Genomic DNA, 27,898 nt, shown 5'->3' on the forward strand with positions numbered 1-27,898 from the left:
TCAAAGCCATCGCGAGATGAGATTTGTGACGCCTGGATTCGCTGTCCGGCAGGAGTCAAGGAGCTAAACGTTAACGGAGCTGCGGGACTTTTAAACAGCGAACCGGGACTGCAGTGTTGTGTTAAGAAAAGCGAGACTGTCCCGGCAAAAGTGGTCTGCTGGGCGGTATGCTTTAAAGTACAGTAAGTGTCACTGTACTGCTCCTAAATGTCTTATTAATACACGTCCTTGTTCTGAAGAATATAGAAAATAAGTCATATTGGAGCCATATGGAAAGAGTTTAGGGCTACCCTGCACCCACGCACTCTATGCAGACCATGATACTGTGATGTGTGCTGTCTGTACATTATATTTATAGATATAGTGAATAAAGTACCCCCTCTTGTAAAATATAAGGATATTATAAGTTACAGAGGAGTTTCATGACCATATAAAAACACGAGGCAAACTGGGGATACTTTATTATAATACACAAGTTTTAGTGAGTCATGTGACAGAAATGACATCAGAACTCACCGTTTATAACTGATGACATCAGAATTCACCGTTTATAAGGATATCATTTACAAGATATTCATGGCTTTTGTGTATTATATATGTATACACACATGTGTGTTTATTATATGTTTGGCCATATTTGATGAAGATATTGATTTTTGTTTTGTTTCCAGGCACCTGATTGATTACCCCAAACCATCATCAAAATGTCTGAGAACCAGGGTAATATTCCTCTCAATAATGCTAATGGAAACCGGGTTCGAACTCCAAACCTGAATCAGAATCCCCTGATAAATGTTCGAGATCGTCTCTTCCATGCATTGTTCTTCAAGATGGCTGTGACCTATGCAAGACTGTTTCCCCCTTCCTTTCGTAGAATATTTGAGTTCTTTGTACTTCTGAAGGTAATGAGAAAGGCATTTTAGTTTATAGATTATTTTTTTTTTTTTTTGCTGTGGTCATTCTATGTCTGCATGGGTTTCTTCTGTGTACTCATGTTTCATCCCACACTGCAAAAACATAGGCTTATTGCCTGCTGATAAAACTGACTACAGTGTGTGAGAATGTGGCAGGGACCTTAGACTGTAAGATTCACTGGGGCAGGGACTGATGTGAATGATGGTTAATCTCTAAAGTGCTTCAAAAATGTGTCTGTGTTGTGTTTACAACAGGAAATAAATAATTTCAATTCCGGTATTGCCTCTTTTGTTTGGTGCAGGCTAATAGATCCCGCATTCTGGTTGGGGATAACAGTAGTTTTTTTTTTTTAAACAGGAGGGAGCTCCCAGTGCAAGCAGCCATGTTCAGTCACTCGCATGCTCATAATAAAAATGGGCCCAGAATTACTCGTTATGTGCATGACGTCACACGTGCATTATGTGCAGGCGAGTAACACAACATGGCTGCTCGCACCGGGAGCTCCCTCCCGGTGCGGATAGCGTTGCACTTGCGGGGGGGACATTTTTAAAAAAAACAAAAACTACCTTTAACCCCACCCATCTGGAATTGTTGGGGATAACATTTTTACCCAACAGGTGCCCTTTAATCGATCTCTTTGTTTTTCAACGTATGTTGAAGTAAGTATTTTTGTCATGTAAAAGGCTATAAGAAAATCTAGGTGTTCAGCTATATCTTTTTTCTTAATTTAGATAGGATGTATATCTCTTATGGTATTCATACCAATGTTACCCTGAAGAGTTCTTCTCTTATTGCAATATGTGGTTTCCACCAGGTCTACTGTGTGTCAATGAAGTAAATATATTTTGTATTGTTTTTTGGCCTGTGCGCACAGCTCTGTAGATTGTTTTTTGGTGCAGGAAGGCGGAAGCAAAGGGCAGTGTATTTTCTTGCAGAGAAATTGGGTGCTTACTTGCTTTTTCATTTTATACTTTGTGAAGATTCTTATTCATCCAAGTCATGGTTTATCTGTAGAAATAAGTCAAATCAACTGGACTTGCTGTGTTTTTATTTATTTATTTTTTGAAGACGTTTCACCAGTAATCCAACTGTCTTTTTCATATCAGAATAATAGTTTCTCAATTCAGAATAAAAAGTTATTCTGAATTGAGGGAGCCAGTTGGATGCCTGGTGAAGGGTCTTCAAGGGGAAAAAAACCCACTGCAAATCCAGTTAATTTGACTTCTTTCTACAGATAATACTTATATACTTATACCACAAAAATATTTTTGACACTTTAAGTGTGAGAGAAGGGTTGTTTCCTCTTTTCTATATGCATGGAAGTCAATGTTATTAATAAATCCAGCAATTCCCTTAACAACTTGTGGAAAATGAAGGTTCACTGGAGAGCAGATGTCTTGAAATTTTTCAAGTAATTTTATTCAAGCTACATAGTACAACATGTTTCAGATCACATGGGTCCTTCTTCTGGTGCATTCTCATATGGCCCTTATAAACATCCGTGCTTTGCAACATGTTAAGGATGGTTAAAGGAGAACTGAAGCCTCAATAAAGAAGTAGGCTAGAAATGTTGTATATTATGCCCAAGGCACCCAAAGCCCTTTAGCAGTAAAGATCTGTGTTTCCAAAAATGCCCCAGTAGGTCCCATGCTCTGTGCTGCTGTCAGTTACTGAGCTTAGGGATCAACACACAATAAAATGAATATAAATGTCACAATATCAGGCTGCTTGGTAATTAATACAGATTATTACTATATGGCAGCACAGAAACCAGTGCAGCTAGCATCAGAATTGAATAATCGGTCCTGTAGCATCAGCTTATATTACAGGACAACCTCATTTTTAAGCTTAGCTTCTCAATAGCTGTTCAGAGCCCACTGAGCATGTGAGTGTAGCAGACCCTTTCCAAGATGGTGACTCCCTGTGATAAGTTTGAAGTTCTGGATCATTGCTGCTATTGAGATGCTGAAATTTTAGGATGGTACAATAAGATCATGATATGAAATCTGTCATTTATAACCATATTAATATTTAGGGTTTAGTTCTTCTTTAAGTCTAGCTATTCTTTTACTTGGCATTTTAATGCTATAATTCATTTTATTTAATTTTCATCTGTATCTACTTCTGATTAGAGCTAGGGCTGTGTGCACTTATCATTTACTAAATATATTTTCATAAAGTTTTCAAAAAGAGAATGTAAGGGAAATGTCAAATGGGACATTTATAGGTTGTCTACTCAAAATCTATTCTCATATGAGAACAAAATGCCCAAAAAATACAAATGCACTGCAATCTATGTCAGTCACTGTATGCAAAGCATTTGAATCACACAGACACGTTAAAAAGCCTCCTTCCACATTTTTGACTGATTCTGTGATACAACTGTTTTTGCATGCAGCAAATTACATTGTTTGCAGAGGAGGTATTTTTTGGGCATTTTGACATTTGCACGGGGGACTTAATTACACATGAACTAATTAATAGTCTTTCAGGGATTAAACCAATATATCTTCTACTACTAGAAATTACACATTTGAAACACAAGTATAAACTTTTGTTTCTGTATTGTTTATATATATATATAATATAGAGCCACTTAATCAGATATGTATAGAGAAATTGTGCAAATTAATTGGTTTTAGTTAGTGATAAGGTTTGTGTTTAATCCACCAAGTTTGTTGGTATGGGGGCCTGCACATGGATGAAGAATCCTATATTTCATTAGGAAATTAAATAAACTCTGAAATATCTCCGCCTGTGACCTGCATAAGTAGTTCCAAATTGCAGATGATAGTTGCTTGTGAGTACCGAAGGATGTAATTACAGCAGTAGCTATTGTATCCTATATCATTTGTTAGACAGTAATGTGCTCACCTTGGTCACCTATATTTCACCTCACTTATTAAGTATTTAACATAAATAGTACTCCTGAGTGAATTAAGTACCTGCTTTTCAGAGGATAGAGGGTTGGGTTGTATATATCATTGTGTGGTCAATGGGTATTTATGCTTTTGGTTCACTGCATGATACCTTTGCATTAGGACTTTAGAACATATCAAGTTTATACATATATTGGCTATTCTAGACTGATAAGCTTTGCACTGATTACAATGAGCAAAGATCCTTCTGTAATAGGCTTGATGCAACAGATTGCTCAGTGATTCATTTCTGGTTATTGATAGTTTTTTTATTACTAGTTATCAGCACTTAAGAGTGCTTTCAACTTTACTAAATACATTTTCATATTTAATTTTTGTTTTCTTGTTACTTAGGCCCTCCTGGTACTGTTTATCCTTGCATATATTCACATTGCATTCTCACGCTCACCAATCAACTGCTTGGAGCATGTTCGAGAGAAATGGCCAAGGGATGGAATCTTGCGAGTAGAGATTCAGCTGAACTCAAGCCGAGCACCCATCTTTTTACAATTTTATGACAGTGATACATTTCCAGGATTGGTGAAGGAACCATCTGGGGAGGAAGAAGAGGAGGAGGAAGAGATGAGTGTGGAAATGTACCAGAATAGCTCCATCAAGGTATTGTGTTTTCATTATTGTTTGAAATGGGGTTTTCCGTGACACTTGAGCAATTTCTCTGGGCATTTTTTCCTGCCTCACAATTAAATGAAGAGACAATTTTCCTATATTTTGGTAGTTGCTGCCTGTAAAGCAGTCAAATAATTCTGTTGTGTACTCTGTTTTACAAAGCTTTGCAAACTTGTACTTTCCAAGTAGATGGTCACACAGAACAATTCGTTTCTTGCAGGCTAACAGTTACATTGTTTCTGTTCATGTGATGAATGTCAGCTATTTGGTTGACCCACCCCACAAGCAAATATTGCTATTAATAACAATGAAGTTTATTTATCCATGTTGATATAGTGAAATAGCATATATAGTAAACCCATAGTTGTGACAGACAGAGGAGGATATTAGCTTTGGATGCAATGCTCACATTTTCACAGTTTTATATTTGTATTCTATGTAGTTTGAACTAGATATTGAGCCCAAAGTATTCCTGAAGCCATCTCTAGAGAGTGTTACACCAGCCTCTGAAAATCAGAGCCAGACGCTGTCCTTCAGTGATGCTGCTAGTAAAGGTATGTTTCTGTTTGATTTATATAATAAAAAAAAAATCTTTGATGTATGTGACTGGAGACACTTGAGTGGATTTACTAAGCTAGGTATTTAAATCTCACTATTGCAGTAGTTACTGAAAGCAAGCAGCAAACCTTTGCTTTCATCTTCTAACGGTTAAAAAGTTGGCTAAAACAAATTGCTGATTGGTTACTATGAGCACTAATGCGAACTAAATGAGTTGTACTAAACTGTTTTTCTGAACTGGCGTTACAGTTGTAATTAAAGTTCCCATGATATCTGCTGTAACATATCAATTGATCTGGTCTGCCATAAAGAAAATATTTGTTTTTAGTGTGGCCACAAGAAGAGTACATAGTGGAGTATTCCCTAGAATATGGCTTCCTGCGGCTGTCACAGAGCACAAGACAGAGGCTGAACATCCCTGTTATGGTGGTAACACTAGGTAAGTTTGCTTATCAATATTTATTGCTAATCACACATTTTGTGCAAGAACTCTTCCAGTCTATTCATAATTCCAAATGTACTTGTAATAGAACAGAAGAAGGAAAGAACATGTTGTGGTGCTGTATGAGTGTGGTCAAAGGAGCATCCAAACCGCTTCATCTCTGCCTCAGCCTCATCCTGTTTGCATTACAATCAGAATAAAACAGGAATGTTGCACTAAACTAAGTTAAAGGAAAACTATAGCCCTAGAACAATGTAGGTCTCTATAGAAAAGATATTTGATAAAACAGCTCATATGGAAAACCCTGCTTCATGTAACTAAAAAAAAAATAATATACTTTTTTAGTAGTATGTGTTATTGGGTAAAATATTCTAAATAGAAAATCGTAGGATTCACAGTGCACACAAACCAACCAAACAAACCATACATGTTCGGTCACATGAGCCAAAAAACAGAGAGTTCTTTTCTGTCTTTTGCTTCCATATTATTCCGTATTTATGGTCAGGTGATCTCTGAGGTAGCACACAGACCATCACTAAATGGTGGTTCAAAACAAGAGATGTAAAAGGGCAATATTTACTTAAATATATATTCCAGTTTGGTAAGATTCTTTACTATGTCACTTAATATGATATAAACTGTGTTCCTAAAATGTTCATTTTTGGGGTAACGTTTTCCTTTAAATACATAGTACATAAAAATCTACACTCCAATGCAGTGTCTGATGTTCCAACACGATTATAACATTTAGAAGTTTCAGGTTAGATGGTGTTTTTTTGCATAAAGAAAGAATTGTAATCCTAAAAATATTATTGTGGTTCTTTTCCTATCTGTGACAGACCCAACTCGAGACCTCTGCTTTGGAGACCGATTCAGTCGCTTTTTGCTGGATGAGTTTCTGGGATATGATGATATTCTCATGTCAAGTGTGAAGGCCCTGGCAGAAAATGAGGAAAATAAAGGTAACAGATGTTTACAGACTGGTATTCTGCGTTTACCTCTTTCTTTTTAAAGGAGAAAAAACCCCTACCCTACTTAGACCCCAGCCTAAGTGTTACCCCGGGCAAATGCCGCTAAGTCTTTACTTACACCTCCGTGCAGATTCTGTCCAGCGGAGTTCCAGCGGGCACCATCTTCTTCTCTTCTGTAATCTTTGCAATGAGACCGGCGGAGCGACGCATGTGCAGTTGGAGCAATTGTCTGTTTCTCTGTCGTCTTAGGGGGACACAGGGACCGATGGGGTTAAGCTCCATCCTCCAGGAGGCAGGACACTTGAAGTAATTAAAGGGGCGTGGCCAACGGGCTTTACCCCTCACACTGTACATTCCTATTCAGTTTTTTAAGTGTCCTGCTACCGGGAGGCTGGATCTGCGTTTGACGCTACGTTCAGCTCTGTCTGATACCCGGGGTGAGGCCGAAAAAGCAGGGTTACCTGTTTTTTGTATGGCAGCCCCCTACGTGGTGATACACACCGGGGTCATTCTCTAGCATAAAGCTATACAGACCACCTAGACGTTGCCTGTACTGCAGAAACCAGTACAGAGGGTCTAGCCGGTGTGGGGGGAAAGGTAAGTGGCATTTTACCTGTTAACAGGAACGTTGCCTAACCTTGGTTTCCCCCCCATTGCCCCCCCCCTCCACTTCCCCCCCCCTGACCTCCACCGACGCTGCCCTTCTGGGGTGCTGGCCACAGTATCCGCTCTATAGCCTGTGTGTGTTGGGCGCATGGTCCGTCTTCTGTGTCAGAGGATGGAAGCGCTGGTTGTGCACTTACTTGCGCTGAGCCGGGAGCGCCTGAGAGTGGAACGCATATGCGTTCCACCTTCTGATTCTCCGGCGGCCATCTTTTTTCGGCGCGAATTAACGCGCTGGTGCGCATGCGCGCACGTATTGGAACGCATACATGCGTTCCAGGCGGCCATTTTATAGCATACAGCGCAACGATAAGCACGCTACTGACAGGCTCCAAGAGAAACACTTTCTGTGATCTACTGGCGATACCCCACACACTATACCTTCATATATAACATGGCAGAAGGTAGGCCAGTGGGAATATTCACGAGGTCGGGGGGTAAGGTCCCTACTTCAGCACAGGTGAGATACCTTGCTTGTACAAATTGTCAGAATAAGTTTTCAGGGGGCCAGGGGGAGTCGCTGTGCAGGTCTTGCACGCAGGGGCAGGGTGCAGCCAGCGCCTCAGGGAGTATTCCACCGGCACAAGTGGAAAATTCTCCTAGAAGTGACACAGAGGAACCAAATCCTAGAGTTCCAGTTGAACCTCCGCCCCCTCTATGGGATGTTCAATTGTCCCAATCCCTAGCATCTCTACAGGGGTTACCTGCCATTGCAGACAACCTAGGAAAGGCTCTAGTCAGACTTAGTCACAAATCCAGTACTAAACGCAAACGGTCAGATGACACAAAAGATGATGATGCCAATTCTACTAGATCTGATGAGTCATCTCCTGAGCGACAATTATTTCATTCTGAAGGTGAAATTGATTCTTCTGGGGCTTCTTCTATGGGTGAGGAAGACTATCAGGATGAGGGCAGAGACCGTGAAAATTTACACGATGTAGACAATATTATCAAGGGCGTGCTTGAGGTACTGAATATTTCTCAAAAGCCCAAACAGACTGATAACGCACCTACGCTATTTAAAAGACAGCATAAATCAACAGTATGCTTTCCAGATAATGAGCAATTACAGAGTTTGATTCAGGAGGAGTGGAATTCCCCCGAACATAAATTTCAAGCTACCAAAAAATTCTCAAAGTCATATCCATTCCCAAAGGAATTGGTGGAAAAATGGTCTAACCCACCGGCAGTTGATGCTCCAGTGTCTAGACTTTCAAAATCCACCACTCTTCCAGTCACTGACTCGGCAGCATTCAAAGACCCTTCGGACAGAAGGCTCGAAGGTTTTCTAAGGGCAATTTACACCTCTGCAGGGTCGACGTTGCGTCCCTGTTTGGCATCAGCATGGGTGTCCAGAGCTATTCAAGCATGGTCTGAGGGCCTAATTAAGGACATTCAGAATGGAACGTCCAGACAAGAATTGTTATCCTCTGCTCAAGCCATAGCTGAGGCCTCTAGTTATCTCTGTGATACCACTTTGGATACATCTCAAATCACGGCGCGCACTTCAGCTTTATCCATTGCAGCACGCAGAACACTGTGGCTCAAAAATTGGTCTGCGGACCTTAGTTCCAAAAAGTCATTAACTTCACTGCCCTTTAAAGGTCAACGTCTTTTTGGAGAAGAGCTGGAAAAGATCATCTCGCAAGCAACAGGGGGCAAGAGCACTTTCCTACCACAAGCCAAAAGCAGAGCGGCCGCTTCACATAGAAAGGGGAAATTTTTTCGTGGCCACAGCGGCAGATATACAAGACGTAACAGTTCCCCTCAAAGATCTCACTTTCGACCTAAATCCAACGATAAAGGTCGGCCAACCTGGAAGACCAATAGACCTCACAACAAGCCCTCAGGAGATAAGCCCACGTCAGTCTGACGGGGCATTCCCTCCGGAATCGTTGGACTGGATAGGGGGCAAGTTACTTCGATTCCGGGAGGAATGGACCCGGCATTCTACGGATGCTTGGGTCAAAGAAATTGTGACGGAAGGATATCATCTAGACTTCACAACTGTTCCACCCAGGAGGTTCCTCATGTCCAGAGTACCCCACAACCCTCAGAAGGCAAAAGCCTTTCTACAGTGTATAGACAAGATGGAGAGATCCGGAGTTGTAGTTCCAGTACCCTACACGGAGAGATTCTCAGGGTTTTACTCCAACCTGTTTACAGTACCAAAGAAGGATGGGGGACTACGGCCAGTACTAGACCTCAAGGGTCTCAACAAATTCATTCGGTCGATACGCTTCAAGATGGAAACGTTGAGGTCGGTAATTCGGGGGATGGAACAGGGTCAACTGATGATGTCCTTAGACATCAAAGATGCCTACCTACATGTACCGATTTGGCCTCCTCATCAATGTTATCTCCGATTCGCATTCAAAAACAAGCACTATCAGTTCGTGGCGCTTCCGTTCGGACTATCGTCCGCCCCCAGAGTGTTCACGAAGTTAATGGCTGTAACAGCGGCCACGTTGAGGCTACAAGGGATTTCAGTGACCCCCTACTTGGACGACCTCCTCCTGAAGGCCAGATCAGAGATGAGGGCCAAGGAGGATTTACAGAAGGCGGTACAGTTGTTACAGGACTTCGGATGGACCATCAACTGGTCGAAGTCCAATCCCCACCCCAGCCACAACATGTTGTTTCTGGGTCTGGAATTCAACACGATTTCGCAGACTGTAAGTCTACCCGCAGAAAAACAGATCAGGATCAGGGATCAGGTGCGGTCACTCTTATCCAGCCAATGGATAACGGTGCACAGGGCAATGCAAGTTTTAGGGACGATGGTGTCGGCCATCGAGGCGGTACCTTTCGCACAAATACACCTTCGACCGCTTCAAGCAAGCATTCTTACTTCATGGAAAGGGGGTCCGCTATCTCGACTCCTTTCATTATCACAACCGACAAAGAAAGCATTGCGGTGGTGGCTGAGTCCGAAGAACCTAGCAGTAGGTCAATCCTGGGCAACCCCGAACTGGGTTGTGATATCAACGGATGCCAGTCTTCAGGGATGGGGTGCGACTTGCTACAATCAGTCAGCACAAGGTCTATGGTCTCCCGAGGAATCCAGACTACCGATAAATATCCTAGAACTAAGAGCAGTAAAGCTAGCCCTAGCTCAATGGACGAGACAGCTTGCAGAAAAACCAATACGCATTCAAAGCGACAACGCTACAACGGTAGCGTACATAAACCGTCAGGGAGGCACGAGAAGTCGGGCAGCACTGACGGAAGCAAGACAAATTCTACACTGGGCAGAGATCAATTCAGTACAGCTATCTGCAATTCACATTCCGGGAATATCCAATACAAAGGCAGACTTCCTCAGTCGAAATCATCTGGATCCAGGGGAATGGGAACTACACCCAGAAGTGTTCGATCAACTCACGAATCAATGGGGCATTCCCAGCATAGACCTAATGGCTTCCAGAAGCAACCGAAAAGTAACAAGGTTTTTCGCCCGCTACAGGGATCCGTTGGCACTGGGGGTGGATGCCATGACCCAGCACTGGAATTTCAATCTAGCTTATGTATTCCCTCCACTTCCTATGCTACCGAGAGTGCTCAAAAAGATCAAACAATCTCAATTGACGGTAATTGTGGTAGCACCATACTGGCCTCGGAGAACGTGGTTCACCGATCTATGGGAAATGTCAATCGCTCAGCCAGTTCGGCTGGAGTCCAGACCAGATCTTCTGCAGCAGGGGCCCATAACACACCACAACCCCGGACTGTTCTCTTTGACGGGATGGCTGTTGAGATTTCCATCTGGAAGAGCCAAGGATTAGATGAAGAGGTCATACCTACCATGTTGAAGGCTAGAAAAGCATCTTCGTCCAGGTCTTACCACAGAGTTTGGCACTCGTACTACAATTGGTGTAAGGAGTCAGACTTTCCTTTCCTTGAACTACAGTTACCACGAATACTTTCCTTTCTGCAACAAGGTTTAAAAATGGGCCTCAAGCTTAGCTCCTTAAAGGTTCAAGTGTCGGCTCTGTCAATCCTCTTTCAATCTCGCCTAGCGAATGAAGATATTATACGCACGTTTCTGCAAGGAGTGGCACACATCATGCCACCATTCCGCCCACCCGTGGCAGGCTGGGACCTCAATCTAGTGCTGGAAGCATTGCTCGATCCACCGTTTGAACCATTAAGTTCAGTCTCTGATACATGGATTACTTATAAGGTGGTTTTTCTGGTGGCAATTTCATCTACTAGAAGAGTATCGGAACTCAGCGCCCTTTCATGTGAACCTCCATACTTGATATTCCATAAAGATAAAGCTGTTCTCAGAACGTTACCGACGTTCTTGCCCAAGGTTGTTTCTGCATTTCATGTGAACCAAGAAATCGTAGTTCCTTCTCTCTGTCCAGATCCGAAGAATGATAAGGAACGCCGACTACACAAGTTAGATGTTGTCAGAGCATTGCGATGGTATATTGATCGTTCCAAATCCTTTCGGAAATCCCCTGCTCTGTTCGTTCTTCCATCTGGTCCCTGCAGGGGTCAGCCAGCTTCTAAGTCGGTCTTGTCTAGATGGATCAGAGAATCGATTAAGCAAGCTTATTCTGCAAAAGGAAAACCTCCTCCAGAGGGACTCAGGGCTCACTCTACCAGAGCGGTGGGTGCTTCCTGGGCATGGCGTAACTCAGCTTCCTTAGAGCAAATCTGTAAGGCGGCTACCTGGTCCTCTACTCATACATTTGCCAAATTTTACAAAGTCGACACATATTCTTCCGCCGAAGCTTCTCTTGGACGGATGGTGTTGCAATCCGTAATCAAATAAATTCATATATGTATATACAGCTCGCTCCCACCCTGCTGTTGTTGGGACTGCTTTGTTAAGTCCCCATCGGTCCCTGTGTCCCCCTAAGACGACAGAGAAAACAGGATTTTTGTTACTCACCGTTAAATCTGTTTCTCTGTAGTCGAAAGGGGGACACAGGGCTTCCCGCCTCGGCGAGCTGGTGACCGCTTGGTCACGTTTGAATAGTTCCTTGGTTTACTTTCTGTCTGTTGATAGTTTTAATACTTACGTTAGCAGCTTTGGAACAAACTGAATAGGAATGTACAGTGTGAGGGGTAAAGCCCGTTGGCCACGCCCCTTTAATTACTTCAAGTGTCCTGCCTCCTGGAGGATGGAGCTTAACCCCATCGGTCCCTGTGTCCCCCTTTCGACTACAGAGAAACAGATTTAACGGTGAGTAACAAAAATCCTGTTTTCACGACAACTGCGCATGCGCCAAAACTGTCGAAGCACCGGTCTCATTCCGCAGATAACCGAAGCAGCTGAAGATTGAGCCTGTGAATTCCGATGCCTTAATCTGCACCGAGGGGTAACTAAAAAGTTTGGGGCATTTTCCCAGGGTAACACTTAGGCTGGAGGGAGGGGATCTATGTAGGGTAGGCGAGTAGGGTTGTTTTTTTTTTTAACTTTTGGGTTTGCTTCTCCTTTAAGACTTAACCATTGTATATGACGCATTCACCTTTTTCTCTCTTAGGGTTCCTAAGGAATGTGGTTTCTGGGGAACATTATCGATTTGTCAGCATGTGGATGGCTCGTACTTCTTACCTTGCTGCGTTCGTCATCATGGTTATATTTGTAGGTTCATGCACTACATACAATATATATCAGTTAAAAACACTTCAAGAAATACATAATATGGATGCAAACTTTTAAGATTTGTTTCACCTGTTCTCAATTGAAATTGTTTTTAGATTCAGGGATTTGTTTGATACTTCATTTAAAAGTTTGTGCTGAAAAATAGATGATATAAATGATATAAAAAGTGGCAGTACCACTATCGGCAGAAATGTCAACCAGAAACTTTTTTTTTCAGATTGGATTGCAATTTTACAGGGCCAGTGTTTAATACTTAGATATGAATTCAGGCATACAGCATATCCATTGTTGTTAAATGATCATACAATCCCTTTAAGACCAGCTAGGTTTTGTTTTGTGTATAATGATTGTAGCCTATTACACATGCACTTTTTTATTAATATTTGGGATGTCCACTAAAGAACAAATTTTAATCTACCTATTTTGCCTAACCTTGTATCCAATGCCAAGATTTCATAGTGCATGTATAATAGGCAACAGTCATTATACACAAAACCTAGCTGGTTGTATACTTTCTGCTGGTCTTACTGGATACTTGTGTAATTCCAGCTCTCTTTTGAGCGAAAACTCTGCTATTTTGTGTCACCTCAGTCAGATCTTTCAAGTGCAAGGCTAGTTTGTTACACAGTTTATTTTCTATTCAAATAAATAATAAAATTCCACCCTCCCTTTCCCACTCAACAAACATGTTTATAACTAATCCCCCTTCTTCCAAATGTGTCCAGGCTCAGTATCATGCTGTCTCCTTTTGTCAGTAAAGTGCATTTTTCCCCCCTGCCATCTAATTTATAGCATATCCTTTATTTTGTTATTAGCTGTTATGTGCTGTCCCCTGTTCAACCTTTTACATATTCTTGTCTCTGCTGTACTGTTAGGGAATTAGTAAGGAAGGCAACTATTGCTGGGATTTGTGCATCCTAGTGATAACCCAAGGAGTTGTGTGTGACAGTATTGGTGGCAGTGAGGTTGCTGGTTGGATTTCAGAGAGTAGTCCATTTGTGGAGAAAACAGGAGGGGGACATCTTGGCATTATCAGCAGTGTCCCCAAAATGACCCCAGAAGTGACTGACCTGGGCATTGCTTTCTGTGTGTGAGAGTGGTCTATTATGGTGGTCATTTTGTGTTCTTAGGCATCCAGTGGGGATTCATAGAAGTAAAATCATCTGGCTGCAGTGTAGGGAGGGGATGCAAGGTTGCATGAGGTGGCCTGGTAGGACTTGTTTAAATGCACTTAACAATGCTATTTTATGAAAGTGTGTCAGGGTGACAGATTTTTGTTTTTTGGTGGACATTTCTTTGATACAGTTTATATACTTTCCTTGTTGTATATTGACTCTTACAACAAGAGCAGGTCAAATGTATTTTATCCCACAACAAGTTTATGTTTGATGTAGGGGAATTGGTTGTTGGCACACAGAGGAGAAATTCTGAAAACCTTGAGCACTGTGTCTATGTATAGATAAGTTATAACTACCTCTTTTAGTGCACATTATTTTTGTTCCCTATAGACACTCTCAGTCTCAATGCTCCTGCGGTATTCTCATCATCAGATCTTTGTATTTATTGGTAAGTGACATTACTTCCATACTGTAAATGCTCTTCTTCCTGGTCTGCCCCATTAAAAATGTTTAACGTCAGATGCCACTGTGCCCGACAGTTCATCTGCATACTTATGCTTACTGCAGCTGAGAAACTGTACTGGCATAGTATTTGATTTCATTCATTTCATTTTAATAAAAAGACTATTGTAACAACAGGGTAAATATTTGTGTTAATGCTTATTAGAGATGTATGAGGTTGTTTTTCCAATATCCATTGCAAACTGGGCAAGTTTCCTTGTCAGTGTTTGAAATTGTGTGTTTGTTTAATGGCATCATGATTCATAATTGGCTTGCTTGTTTCCTGAAGTGTCTGTGTTGCAGTTTTATTTTAAATAGTAGTGAGTTACAAGCACGGTCAAGCCAGTGTTCTCCTAGGCTCCCAGTGTTTTTGTGAGCTGCAAATTTATGATGCACCTTAATGCCTCTCCCTGGGATTTGGTGTTTTTGGAATATAATTGAAAACATGGGGAATTAACCCCTATTTTATTTTCTCTCCTGCACAGTGGACTTGCTGCAGATGTTAGAGATGAATATGAGTATTGCGTTTCCTGCTGCACCGTTGCTCACTGTGATCTTGGCTCTTGTCGGTAAGGCCACTTATTTTTAAAAGACCAGTAACCACAAAAAGTGAAAATATTTAGTTTTACGGTTTTATCTGGTAAGCACAGCACTTCAAATAAACTGAGAGTGGTTTTCATTGAGCCATGGATGGAATTTAGCCCCTGTTCATCTTCTGTGTAAATTAAAACCACTGTATTCTACAGAGCATATAGCAGCTTGTTTATATAAAACTATAGTAGTTTTTCTGAAGTAAGAATACAATTTTTTTTCCCAGTATGAGGTAGTAAATTAAATATAAAGAACTTTCATTTTTTGGTTTTACTGATTCTTAAAGGTGTTTTAATTCTCTTTCATATATACAGACTAATACAATTTGTTTTTGATTTTTTTAATATAGGGATGGAAGCCATCATGTCAGAATTTTTTAATGATACCACCACTGCTTTCTATATAATCCTCATTGTGTGGCTAGCTGATCAGTATGATGCCATCTGCTGCCATACAAATACCAGCAAGAGACACTGGCTCAGGTAAGAAAGCAAAAAACATAATTTTCATAGTTCCTGACATGACCTGAATCTTTTGTCCTTTCTAAGGAATCTTTCTCCGTTACACACCCTATATATAATAAAATCTTGTCATCTGTCAATCTGAAATTCAGGTAACAACTTGAAAAAGGAAGGGGTTCTTTTTACAACACTCTTAATCTCTATTTGACTAACGCCCCTGATTCCAGGTTAAGGTAGTAAGAGAAAAAACCTTTGATAGAACTGGGCAGTGAGGCATCTGAAGATGTTTCTGAAGATTTTCATCTTAATTATTAAAGTTTTTCCCATGCAGTGTCCAGCTTAGACAAAATAGCAGAGGGTACTCCAGTGACAAATACATATTAGAAGTCGAAAAACTGCTAATATTGTGAAAATATTTTTTAAAAAAAATAACTTGCAGAGTACTCTGAGCAATTAACCATTCCTTGTGTGGGTGTGTATATGTACCTTTTTTAATGTTTTATATTAAAATAAATTAAAAAAAAAAAATGACAGCATTTTCATTATAAGCCTTATTTGGCTCATATAGAACATAGGTGTTTATATACATGGTACCTTTAAGCTTTTTACTGGTGTAATTGCTTCACCTTTTTCTCACTCCATTATTTTGCTGTCACCCCTACAGGTTCTTCTATCTTTATCACTTTGCATTCTACGCTTATCACTATCGATTTAATGGACAATACAGCAGCCTTGCCCTTGTTACATCATGGCTATTCATTCAGGTAACTATAATTGTTTTGTTCCTTGCTTTACATATACCCAGTGAAGGGGTTGTGTACCCCAGGCATATAGTTTTATTATTTGTGTTAGTAAGTCAAAGAGCAAATGTTTCACCTTCTGAGTAATTTGGTCTGTCACTGCAGGAGATCTATTAAAACCATAAACTGGGCTGACCATTGTACATGGTGGGTACATGTACAAGGACTCAACGCTGCATGTGTCTGTGAGCTTGTTAATTGGATCACTAAAATTCGACCATACTTGAATGATGCTTAGAATGCATTTGCAAATTAGTTTTGTTGGTTAAAATACAATTTTGTATTTGATATGTTTTAGTATTCGTAACCTTATTATGGTAAGTGGTTTCCATCCTGTGGTTAAAGGATAAGTAAGGCTTTATTGTAAATCCCCTAAGATTGTTCTAATAACCCCCCCCCCAAGTAGCTAAAACAGCTGAAGTTAAGCTGCTTGTAACTTAGAAACCAAATAAGAATCGCAGGGCAAAAGATATGTCATTCTGGGGGATTTTTAGAGAAATTTTAGCGAGAGTAAAAAAAAAAAGTAATCCAAATACATTGATCTAATGTTAATTTTTTCTATTTCTAATTAATTTGTATGACTGAATTGCTAGTACTATAGCGTAGCCCCTTATTTCCCTTTGCTCAAGCTTAAGGGCAATTGCACGTTGTATTAATTGGCGATCAGCGTTTTGTTATGGCTACTAAATGCCAGAAAATACTCTGCTATAGTCAATACCGAGAAATATTGCTCAAAAAATGTGAACATTGTAATTATACTGCAGATGAAAGTGGCTCACAATCTGATTATTTCTTGATTGTTGTGAAAAGAATCCTTGTCTTGAGTGTATGGAAAGGCTCAATCCTTTACTGTTTTCAGGAGTAACTGGGCAAAATCATTCATATTCGAGGTTCTCTGGAGGACCAGGTGTCCTCTTTAAACCAACTGCCACCAGTAGTTCCACATATTGCAAAGTACCAGCACAATGAGCATATTTTCATTAATTTATCTGAGCTTACTTTAATATAGTATGTGGTTACATCCATAGTTTAAAGGAGAAGGAAGGGTTAAAACTAAGTAAGCCTTATCAGAAAGGTCCATCTAAATATACCAGTAAACCCCAAAAGTAGTGCTGCTCTGAGTCCCCTGTCAAAAGAAACACTGCATTTCTTTCCTTCTATTGTGTACACATGGGCTTCTGTATCAGACTTCCTGTCTTCAGCTTAAACCTCATTTCCCTAGGCAAGAGCATGCTCAGTTTGCTCCTCTTCCCCCACCCCTCCCTTCTCTACTGTAATCTGAGCCCAGAGCAGGGAGAGACTCAGGCAGGAAGTGATGTTACACCACGTTAATACTGCAGCTGCTATCCTAAACAAACAGAGAGTTTCTAGAGCTATTTACTCAGGTATGTTAAAACATTCTACAGAAAAATATAGCATTTTAGCTTGCACTATTGCAGCTAATCTATTGGCAATAAAATGCCTCCGTAGCTTTCCTTCTCCTTTAACCCTGGCAAACCTTTTTTTGCCACCTTTGATCTGGAACATATCATAATACCTATATTCATGATCTTCTATAATAAGAAGCTGGTTCTCTGTCCTTGTATGCTGACCAAGATTTTTATTGTTACACCTCTAGTCAAGACTTACCTTTGTCATCCAGCAGACATAGAATAGCACAACCGTACTATTCAAGTGCACTGAAGTCCGCCAGATGACTATACTAATTTTTTTTGCCAGGTATATATGGCAGCCTTAGTTTAAGAGCAATGACACGTGGTTCTATTTGTCTGGCGTGTTTTTGTCATGCCTGGAAGATACCCTGCCATAGTCATTGCTGGGAATCATCTCTGCTAAAACACGATTGTTGAGCGATTATGCAATTTGAGTGTTTTAGTATATACAGTTCCCAGTATTTTCTGGCTTTTGTAGCCACAAAAAATGCAGGCTACAGATACAATACTGTGTTTCATTGCCCTTAACCTTTCAATAAGAAAAGGCAATGAAAGTCTATGTTTTTCCTTATGCGACATATAAAATTCTTGCAGTAGTCTTTGTTGTGTTCATCCACTTTGTTTGGCTGTTAAAATTTGGCATTGTTTCCATTATTTCAGTAATTTTATGGTAAATATAGTCCTCATTGCAAGTTCTTGTAATGGGATTAATATGTAATAGGAGGCATAAGGGTTCTGATAAAAATAATCTTGTAGGCAAACTGCCAGAGAGACAATGCCGGTACCTATATAGAAACTCGCTGAGGTAAAACAAAGATATACAATAGATATAAATAAATGAATAAAAACTCATTGGGAAATTTAAAAAAAAACAAATGCTTGCTAGTCAACTTTATCCAGTGATGGCATGTTACATCAAATCCATTTTTTTACAGTAGCATAGTACAGGTATGGGACCTGTTATCTAGAATGCTTGGGATCTGGTGTTTGATAACTGATCTTTCCGTTATTTGGATCTTCATACCTTGTCTACTAGAAAATCATGTAAATATTAAACCCAACAGTCTGGTTTTGCTTCCAATAAGGATTAATTATATCTTAGTTTGGAAAAAGAAAAAGGTACTGATTTATTATTAAAGAGAAAAAGGAAATCACGTTTAAAAATTTTGATTATTTCATTATAATGGAGTCTATAGGAAACAGCTATTCCGTAATTCGGAGCTTTCTGGATAACTGGTTTCCGGATAACTAATCCTATACCGTACAGTGAAACCCCTGATTTTACGTTTTCCCACGTTTTCCATTTTTCATTTATGGTCCCGCCAATTTATAATACATTTCAATTGGTGCATTTACCTGATTTTAAGTAATATTTTCCTGGATTTTACATCAAAATTTTGTTCTGATGTTCCCAAAAACTGTTTTTTTTCCCTCTATGAATGTTATTATTTGTGAAATAAAGAGGTTTAAAATACTAACTAGATGTATATTTTGCCATGATTCTGCCTCTAAATTGTCAATTCCAATTAGTTTGCCCCTTATACAATCCTGCACTAATTACGTATTGCTTTAGGTTGTGTGACTGACAGAGAGGCCTTGAACATGCCCTTCATAGTGTAACACGAACGCTGCAATATTTAATCCTAGTTATTAACACAGTAAATATTGTATCTCAACGTAACATATACTCCTTTGTTTATACCCTTTCAGTACTTGAATAAAAAGTTACTTTAAAGGAGAAGGAAAGCATTGCCAATAGATTAGTTGCAATAGTGCAAGCTAGAATGCTATATTTATTCTGTAGAATGTTTTACCATACCTGAGTAAAAAGCTCTAGAAGCTCTCGGTTTGTTTAGGATAGCAGCTGCAGTATTAGCTTGGTGTGACATCACTTCCTGCCTGAGTCTCTACCTGCTCAGTTATAGCTCTGGGCTCAGATTACAGCAGAGATGGGGGGGGAAGAGGAGCAAACTGAGCATGCTCGTGCCCGGGGCAAGGAGGTTTAAGCTAAAGGCAAGAAGTCTGATACAGAAGCCCATGTGTACACAATAGAAAGAAAGAAATACAGTGTTTCTTTTGACAGAGGACTCAGAGCAGCACTACTTTTAGGGGTTACTGGTATATTTAGGTGGACCTTTCTGATAAGGCTAACTTACTTTTAATATTTTCTTCTCCTTTAACTCATTTCCCTGACTTGACATTTTCCTGGATTTTACATAACGTTTTCCTGGTCCCCTGAAAAACTTAAAATGGGGGTTCTACTGTAGTCCTATATTTAACAATGTAATGTACAAAACATTCAATGTGCTTTTCGTAGGAAACAAAATATTACACAAAGTAGTTGTAAATGAAATGATCAGTAAGCATCTGGCGTTCCCATAAATACCTCTGATGCCTTTAAGAATACAGTGCCTATTAAACCCTTCCCTCTCTGTGACCTCAGAAAAAGTGATGAATCAAAGGGGCATCCTGTATCAATTTATTGATTATCCAAAAGAGGCAACTGATGAGAAATGCAGAAAAGACTCTCTTTCAAATTAAGATATTGATCATCTTGTGTAATGCAGTTATGGCTTCCATTACCGTTGTCAGTACTTTGCAAGAAAAAAAAATCGAATTTTGTATGTGTGTTATAGAGGCCCACAAGTTTGTGTGATGTCTTTAGATGTTGCAATGCATTAATTGGAATACTACTCGCCCACCCCCCCAATGTGCCCCCCCCCCCCACTAAAGGCTCAGTATAGCAGTACCCTCACAATTTTACCATTAAAATATACTTGCGGATACATTTCTTAGAATCCAACTGAACAGGAATGCCATGCTCAGTGTAAGAGTTTAGTTAAGGGATTGACAAAATTAAAAATTACGGTACAAAAGAATGGGAAGAAATAAAATGGATTTCAGTGCAGAATTCTGCTGGAGTAGCATTATTAACTGATGTGTTTTGAAAAAAAACATGTTTTCCCATGACAGTATCCCTTTAATTCTAAGTAACTTTTCTGTATATGTTAAAAATTTCATTCCAGAATATTGTACTTCTCCCTTTGCATAAATGCCTTTGTAGATTTCGAAGTGTGTTTAGGTTCATTGTCTTGTTGGAATATCCAACCCCTGTGTAACTTCGACTTTGTAGCTGATGCTTGAACATTATCCTGAAGAATTTGTTGTTATTGGGTTGAATTCATCCGACCCTCGACTTTAACAAGCTTTTGCATGCAACAAGCGACTTTGTTGTGGCGTGAGTGCAGAAAGGGTTTCTCTCTCATCACCCTGCCATACAGATGTTCTTTGTGCAAATTGCGCTGAATTATAGAACGATGTACAGATACACCATCTGCAGCAAGATGTTCTTGCAGGTCTTTGGGTTGTCTGTAACCATTCTCATAATCCTCTGCATATGCTCCTCCTGTATTTATCTTGGCCTGCCAGACCTGGGTTTTACAGCAACTGTGCTGTGACCTTCCATTTCCCGATTACATTCCTTAAAGTTGAAACTGACCATTTAAACCTCAGACAGCTTTTTTGTAGCCTTCCCCTAAACCGTGATACTGAACAATCTTTGTTTTCAGATCTTTTGAGAGTTGCTTTGAGGATCCCATTCTGTCACTCTTCAGAGGAGAGTCAAACAGAAGTACAACTTACAATTGGCCACCTTAAATACCTTTTCTCATGATTGGACACACCTGCCTATGAAGTTCAAGGCTTAACAAGCTAATCCAACTAGTTTGGTGTTGCCAGTTATCAGTATTGAGCAGTTACATGCATTCAAATCAGCAAAATTACAATGGTACCCACATTTTTGCACAGCCAGTTTTTCACATTTGATTTAATTTTATAAAACTGTTCAAGAAACACCCAGTGCTCTGATGTTCCCGGGAAATGAAAACATACCACTGTTATCTTTTTTGTTAAAAGTGGAGTAAATTATTATGCAGCCTGAGAGGGTTCCCACTCTTTTTATATCACTGTATTTGCTTTAAATAGACTCTATGGGAGATGTCCTTTCTGTAATTCTGAGGTTTCATGATATCAGGTTTGCAGATAAGAGATCTCATACCTATAATACTTTCAAAGATATTAAGTGTAAATAAAGTAAAAGGAAAATAAATATACACGGTGCAGTTAATATCTCCATTAGGCAAATCCATAAGGATTTTTTTAAATGGATTTATTGAGAAACTAAGTTATATGTTGGGACAGTAATTGTGTAGTTAAGAATACTGCAAAGATATATTTTTAGAGTATTGGTATTTTCAAATTGTATAGTAATAGCACTTTGCTGATTTTATCTCTTTAGCACTCAATGATCTATTTCTTCCATCACTACGAGCTTCCTGCCATCTTGCAACAGATAAGAATCCAAGAGATGCTTCTTCAAAACCAGCAAGCTGGGCAAAATCAGACCAGCCTACAGGACAATCTCAACAATAATACTGCATCAGAGCCAGCAGTAGCAGCACCTCCACAAGCTCCAGGAGATCCCAGCCAGCAGCCAGTAGCGAGTGACTACAACACTACTGAAGGGGCTATAAGTGGTGCGTTGCTTGAAGAGGTGACGGGAACCTCCCAGCAAGTGGTAACTGGGATACCACCTGCTGTGTCCCTGAGATCAGAAGAGACAGCCCAAGAAGGAATTAACATTGGCACTTCTACACCAGAAATTGCTGCTGTAACACAAACTGGAGATCCTCCCCCTGTTCAGCATGTGTCCCACAATTCCTGCTTAACAGATCAGACTGAGCTTCAGGGGGGCATATCTCCCATAATAGACTGTAGTTCTCTGAGATCCTTAGCAATCGGTTTAGAGTCAGAGCAGAGCAATCACACTATAGCTGCTTCTGCATTACAGAGTGGAGAAACCACCTCCCAGAGTGCAAATGATAAAGAGCACCCTGCTGTTGACTTGTAAGCAGACTTGCACCAAAATATTTTGCTGGTAGTCCCTTACTGCCATGGATAAAATTTCCTCAGAATTCTACGGAACAAAATCCTGCTAATGGAGCCAGGAGCAAAGTCACACCAGCGCATGCATGAGTTGGTTTAGGCTGACTCGCATTTGCTTAACAAGATATTCTCATTCACTTTGTAATAGGAATCTTCCTCAATTACTATTCACATTTTAGCAATATACAAGGGTACATGAAATATTCACATTTCCATACTCTGAAGGAAACAAAAACCAAGCCAGATTTTTGGGATATGTATGTATATATGAATTTATACCATGTATACGTACATCACACTACCAGCGAGTGCTTTCTGTAGAATTCTAAGAATCAAATGTCTCTCTGGAAGGGAACATCCCCTAGGACAGAAATGTGTATTAGTTATAAATAAATTAATTATCGGAGTTGTTTTGCTGCCCATTATGCACAGGGTATGGGGTACGTTAGCTCTGCACCCGCTGCAAGAAGCAAGTCTATACTCTTGCATATTCTCACATCCTGTTTAAGGGATGTAACTCAAATTGACACTGTGTACACAAAGAATCTGAAATGCACTACAAACGTTTAGGAATGTCAGAGTGTATTACAAAGAAAGGGCAGGATGGTCTGTATCACCTTAGTGGGGAGTCACCTTGGTTCAATGCAGTCTTAATTTAAAGAGGCAGGAGGTATATATAGTGTGTATTAATTATATGTGCCTTTCTATCTGTGGCCATAGAGAGAGACTCTGTATATTGAGTGTGAAACCTTTTTATCTTTCTTCCCCCAATGCACTTTTTGTTCCTTATATGGCGGAAGAGGGGGTGCTGCCTGTATGTAAATGTATACATATGTTTACACAATGTATGTATGCAAATCTAGATGTTAACCAAATGCAATCTATATGATGACAGAGCTATATGCCTCAAGTTTTTAATATATATTTGTGGGGGGGGGGATGCTGGTTCCTTTCCACATTTGCAATTACTATGGTCATTAATTATTTTGTGCTGGGATACAAAGAGCAAAATGTCTGTATGTTGCAATATTTAAAGGCTTAAAAGGTAAGGATTAATATACGTAGATCAGAGTAAATCAGAGGAGAAACTTTGTTTGTCCTTGTAGCAGTGTATGGGATAGGCAACTGGCTTCCTTAAGGGCTGCGGCACATCAGGGGCATTGCAGAATCTGCATATTTTTGGGAGTGGGCCTCTGGGGGCTGCTGTGGTGTACCCATTGCATTTAGTGGGCAGAGACCACCAGCTATTCCACACCCTGTGTGCCACAACCTTACCACTTTGCTCCCTACAAGTCACTAATGGGGGGAATGTGGCTTATCTCCTGCACTGAGCCTGTTGATTATGTGCATATACTATAGCTTATTTTTTATTGTAAATTGAGTGAATAATGGGGTAAAGGCAAGCAAATTTGCTCCCACCCACCCCCTCTTCTATTTAATTGTACCAGAGAAGCTATATGAAAAGTGATAAATGGTGTTTGTATATATGATAATAAATCTAATATCCTAAGTAAAATGCATAGTGCTGTCTGTGGGTTGGGGAAACCGTGTGTCTATTAATACATATGTATGGGATCCATTATCTAGAAAGCTCCAAATTATGGGAAGCCCATCTGCCATAGACTCCTTTAATCAATGTATTCACAATTAGTTCCTTTTTTTCTGTAGTAATAAAACAGTACCTTGTACTTAATCCCAACTAAGATATAGTTAATCCTTATTGGAGGCAAAACCAGTCTGTTGGGTTTATTTTTTTAGGAGATCCAAATTACAGAAAGATCCTTTTTAAGGAAAACCCCAGTTTCCAAACATTCTGAATAACAGCTCCCATAATCTGTGTGTATATATGTGTGTGTGTGTATATATATATATATATATATATGTATATGTGTATATATATATATATATATATATATATATGTATATATATATATATATGTATGTATATATATGTGTGTGTGTGTAGATATATATAGAGATATATATATATATATATATATATATATATATATATATATATATATATATATATATATATATATATATATATATATATATATATATATATATATATATATATATATATATATATATATATATATATATATATATATATATATATATATATATATATATATATATATATATATATATATATATATATATATATATATACAGTCAATGGAGGAGTCGGCACTCACGACACAAGGTTCACAGTTGCCTGGGTGCAGTGTCCAAAATAAGATTCAATATTGCACAAATAAGGTCCGCACTCTCAGGACTTAGGAAAAGTTAAGAATTTTTTTATTCACATAGGAGACTGACGTTTCGACCTCTTCAGAGGCCTTTCTCAAAGTACTGACAGAGATTACAGAAATGCTTTAAATACACAGAAATGGCGGGAACATTAGTCAAATTGGAATAGACGTGTCAGCATGGTCATCAGTATACGTCACATAATTAATCTACACATGTTTCAAACAATACACTCATCTGGTGTTTCACTTTTGACTATTACAAAACACACCAACATTTAAATTAAACCTCTCCTACACTCTACACTGTTAAAATGGTTAAAAACAATACTATGTAACATTTTTGTTGCCCCTCTATGGCCATTTCCTATTTTGTTCTGCAACAGCTGTTCATTTAGATATTTTATGTTACAAATAGTATCCAATAAGAGATAAGATTCAAGGTCTGTGTGGACTCTATAGTGAGCTCCCTCACAAGTCCATTCTAAAAGCCCTTAAGTAATGCAGTAATGTGGCCTTCAGTTTCGGCCGAAAACATGCATATTGCTCTCCCCTCTGAGCATAAATTAATTAAGTTTAAGTACACATTTGCAGGCTCATATATACCCAGAAGCAGCTGTCCCAACACAAATGAACAGAGTTCTCACTTTTATTAACCATCCGGTTCAGAATGGAAGTGCTAGTACCCGCATTTAGGGAGATTTATTATTAGAGGGGAGAGCAATATGCATGTTTTCGGCCGAAACTGAAGGCCACATTACTGCATTACTTAAGGGCTTTTAGAATGGACTTGTGAGGGAGCTCACTATAGAGTCCACACAGACCTTGAATCTTATCTCTTATTGGATACTATTTGTAACATAAAATATCTAAATGAACAGCTGTTGCAGAACAAAATAGGAAATGGCCATAGAGGGGCAACAAAAATGTTACATAGTATTGTTTTTAACCATTTTAACAGTGTAGAGTGTAGGAGAGGTTTAATTTAAATGTTAGTGTGTTTTGTAATAGTCAAAAGTGAAACACCAGATGAGTGTATTGTTTGAAACATGTGTAGATTAATTATGTGACGTATACTGATGACCATGCTGACACGTCTATTCCAATTTGACTAATGTTCCCGCCATTTCTGTGTATTTAAAGCATTTCTGTAATCTCTGTCAGTACTTTGAGAAAGGCCTCTGAAGAGGTCGAAACGTCTCCTATGTGAATAAAAAAATTCTTAACTTTTCCTAAGTCCTGAGAGTGCGGACCTTATTTGTGCTATATATATATATATATAATACACAAAAGCCATGAATATCCTGTAAATTATATCCTTATAAACGGTGACTAGTGATGTCATCAGTTATAAACGGTGAGTTCTGATGTCATTTCTGTCACATGACTCACAGAAACTTGTGTATTATAATAAATAAAGTACCCCCAGTTGCAAAATATGAGGATATTAGAAGTTAACTCGGAGTTCCATGACCTGTATAAAAACACTCGGCCTTCGGCCTCGTGTTTCTATATGGTCATGAAACTCCTCGGTAACTTATAATATCCTTATATTTTACAATAGGGTGTACTTTATTCACTATATATATATATATATATATATATATATATATATATATGTGTGTGTGTGTATATGTGTATATATAGATATATAGATATATAGAGATAGAGATATAGAGATATAGATATGTGTGTGTGTATATATGTGTGTATATATATATAGATATAGAGATAAATTTATATATATATATATATATATATATATATATATATATATATATATATAGTGAATAAAGTACCCCCAGTTGTAAAATAAGGATATTATAAGTTACCGAGGAGTTTCATGACCATATAAAAACACAAGGCCGAAGGCCGAGTGTTTTTATACAGGTCATGGAACTCCGAGGTAACTTCTATTATCCTCATATTTTACAACTGGGGGTACTTTATTTATTATAATACACAAATTTCAATGAGTCATGTGACAGAAATGACATCAGAACTCACCGTTTATAACTGATGACATCAGAACTCACCGTTTATAAGGATATAATTTACAGGATATTTATAGCTTTTGTGTATTATATAGATATATATATAGATATATATATATATATATATATATATATATATATATATATATATATATATATATATATATATATATATACATAGATACATAGATACATAGATACATAGATACATACATACATAGATACATACATACATACATACATACATACATACATACATACATACATACATACATACATACATACATACATACATACATACAATCAATGCAGTAAAGTGCTCATTACATAGATTATATTAGGACTATATGGGTCTCAACCAGTCACGTAAATATTCAGCTTCCCAGATCCAGGTTGCAGAACTGAAATATGTACCATCTAAATGAAGACCTGTAAGTGTAGATTTTACTATGGCTATTACATTTTTTACTTCTCCAAACAGGCTATAATATATAATCTGATGTGTTAGCAGTACGCAGGAATCCTGGCATAGTTCAAAAGGCAACCTTCAACCTGTAGCGCCAGCCATACTTTTATAGTAGTGCTGTTGAATCTATAGTGGGTGGCCCTTAAAAGGTCATGGTCTAGGTTGGTAAATGTATGTTTATCTTCACTGTTCCTCTTCGCATCTGTTTCTCTTCATTCTGTCTTCATTCAGGAGTTGGGTGTCAGATGAATGATCTAATATCCCCTTATAGGGGGTCTCCTTTTGCCTAGAAGATGTATTAGAGCTCGCTCTTTAAGCTGGCAATGAAGTGAATCGCCGGTGGTAGAACATATGCAGTACTTCATTTTTCTGAAGTTGCCTTGAGAGGAAACTTTAGGCAGCTTTGGCAAAACCAGTTGCTGCATACTGTATGTTATACCAACAGAGATTCACTTTTATCACCCGAGGAGCTAAAATAATTTGTTCAGTATAAAAACAAAAACTGGGTAAATAGATAGGCTTTGAAAAATTAAAATATGTTTTGCGTATACTGTAGTTAGTCAAAAATGTAATCTATAAAGGCTGGAGTGACTGGATGTCTAACACTTACAGGAAATA

At 38.9% G+C, this 27,898-nt stretch overlaps 1 protein-coding gene across 2 annotated transcripts; it reads left to right on the forward strand.

The window, feature by feature from the left end:
- tmem259.L (transmembrane protein 259 L homeolog) lies at positions 1–24,081 on the forward strand. 2 transcript variants are annotated; one of them, NM_001094163.1, is given in 12 exon segments: positions 21–182; positions 672–902; positions 4,188–4,451; positions 4,903–5,014; positions 5,347–5,457; positions 6,300–6,422; positions 12,596–12,696; positions 14,226–14,283; positions 14,822–14,905; positions 15,277–15,409; positions 16,053–16,152; positions 21,919–24,081. In NM_001094163.1, coding segments are annotated over 11 exon segments (1,896 nt in total). In that variant the 5' UTR covers positions 21–182; positions 672–704; the 3' UTR covers positions 22,531–24,081.
- The last annotated feature ends 3,817 nt before the right edge of the window (positions 24,082–27,898 follow it).

The sequence above is a fragment of the Xenopus laevis genome, chromosome 1L (assembly GCF_017654675.1).
Source record: "Xenopus laevis strain J_2021 chromosome 1L, Xenopus_laevis_v10.1, whole genome shotgun sequence".
NCBI lineage: Eukaryota > Metazoa > Chordata > Amphibia > Anura > Pipidae > Xenopus > Xenopus laevis.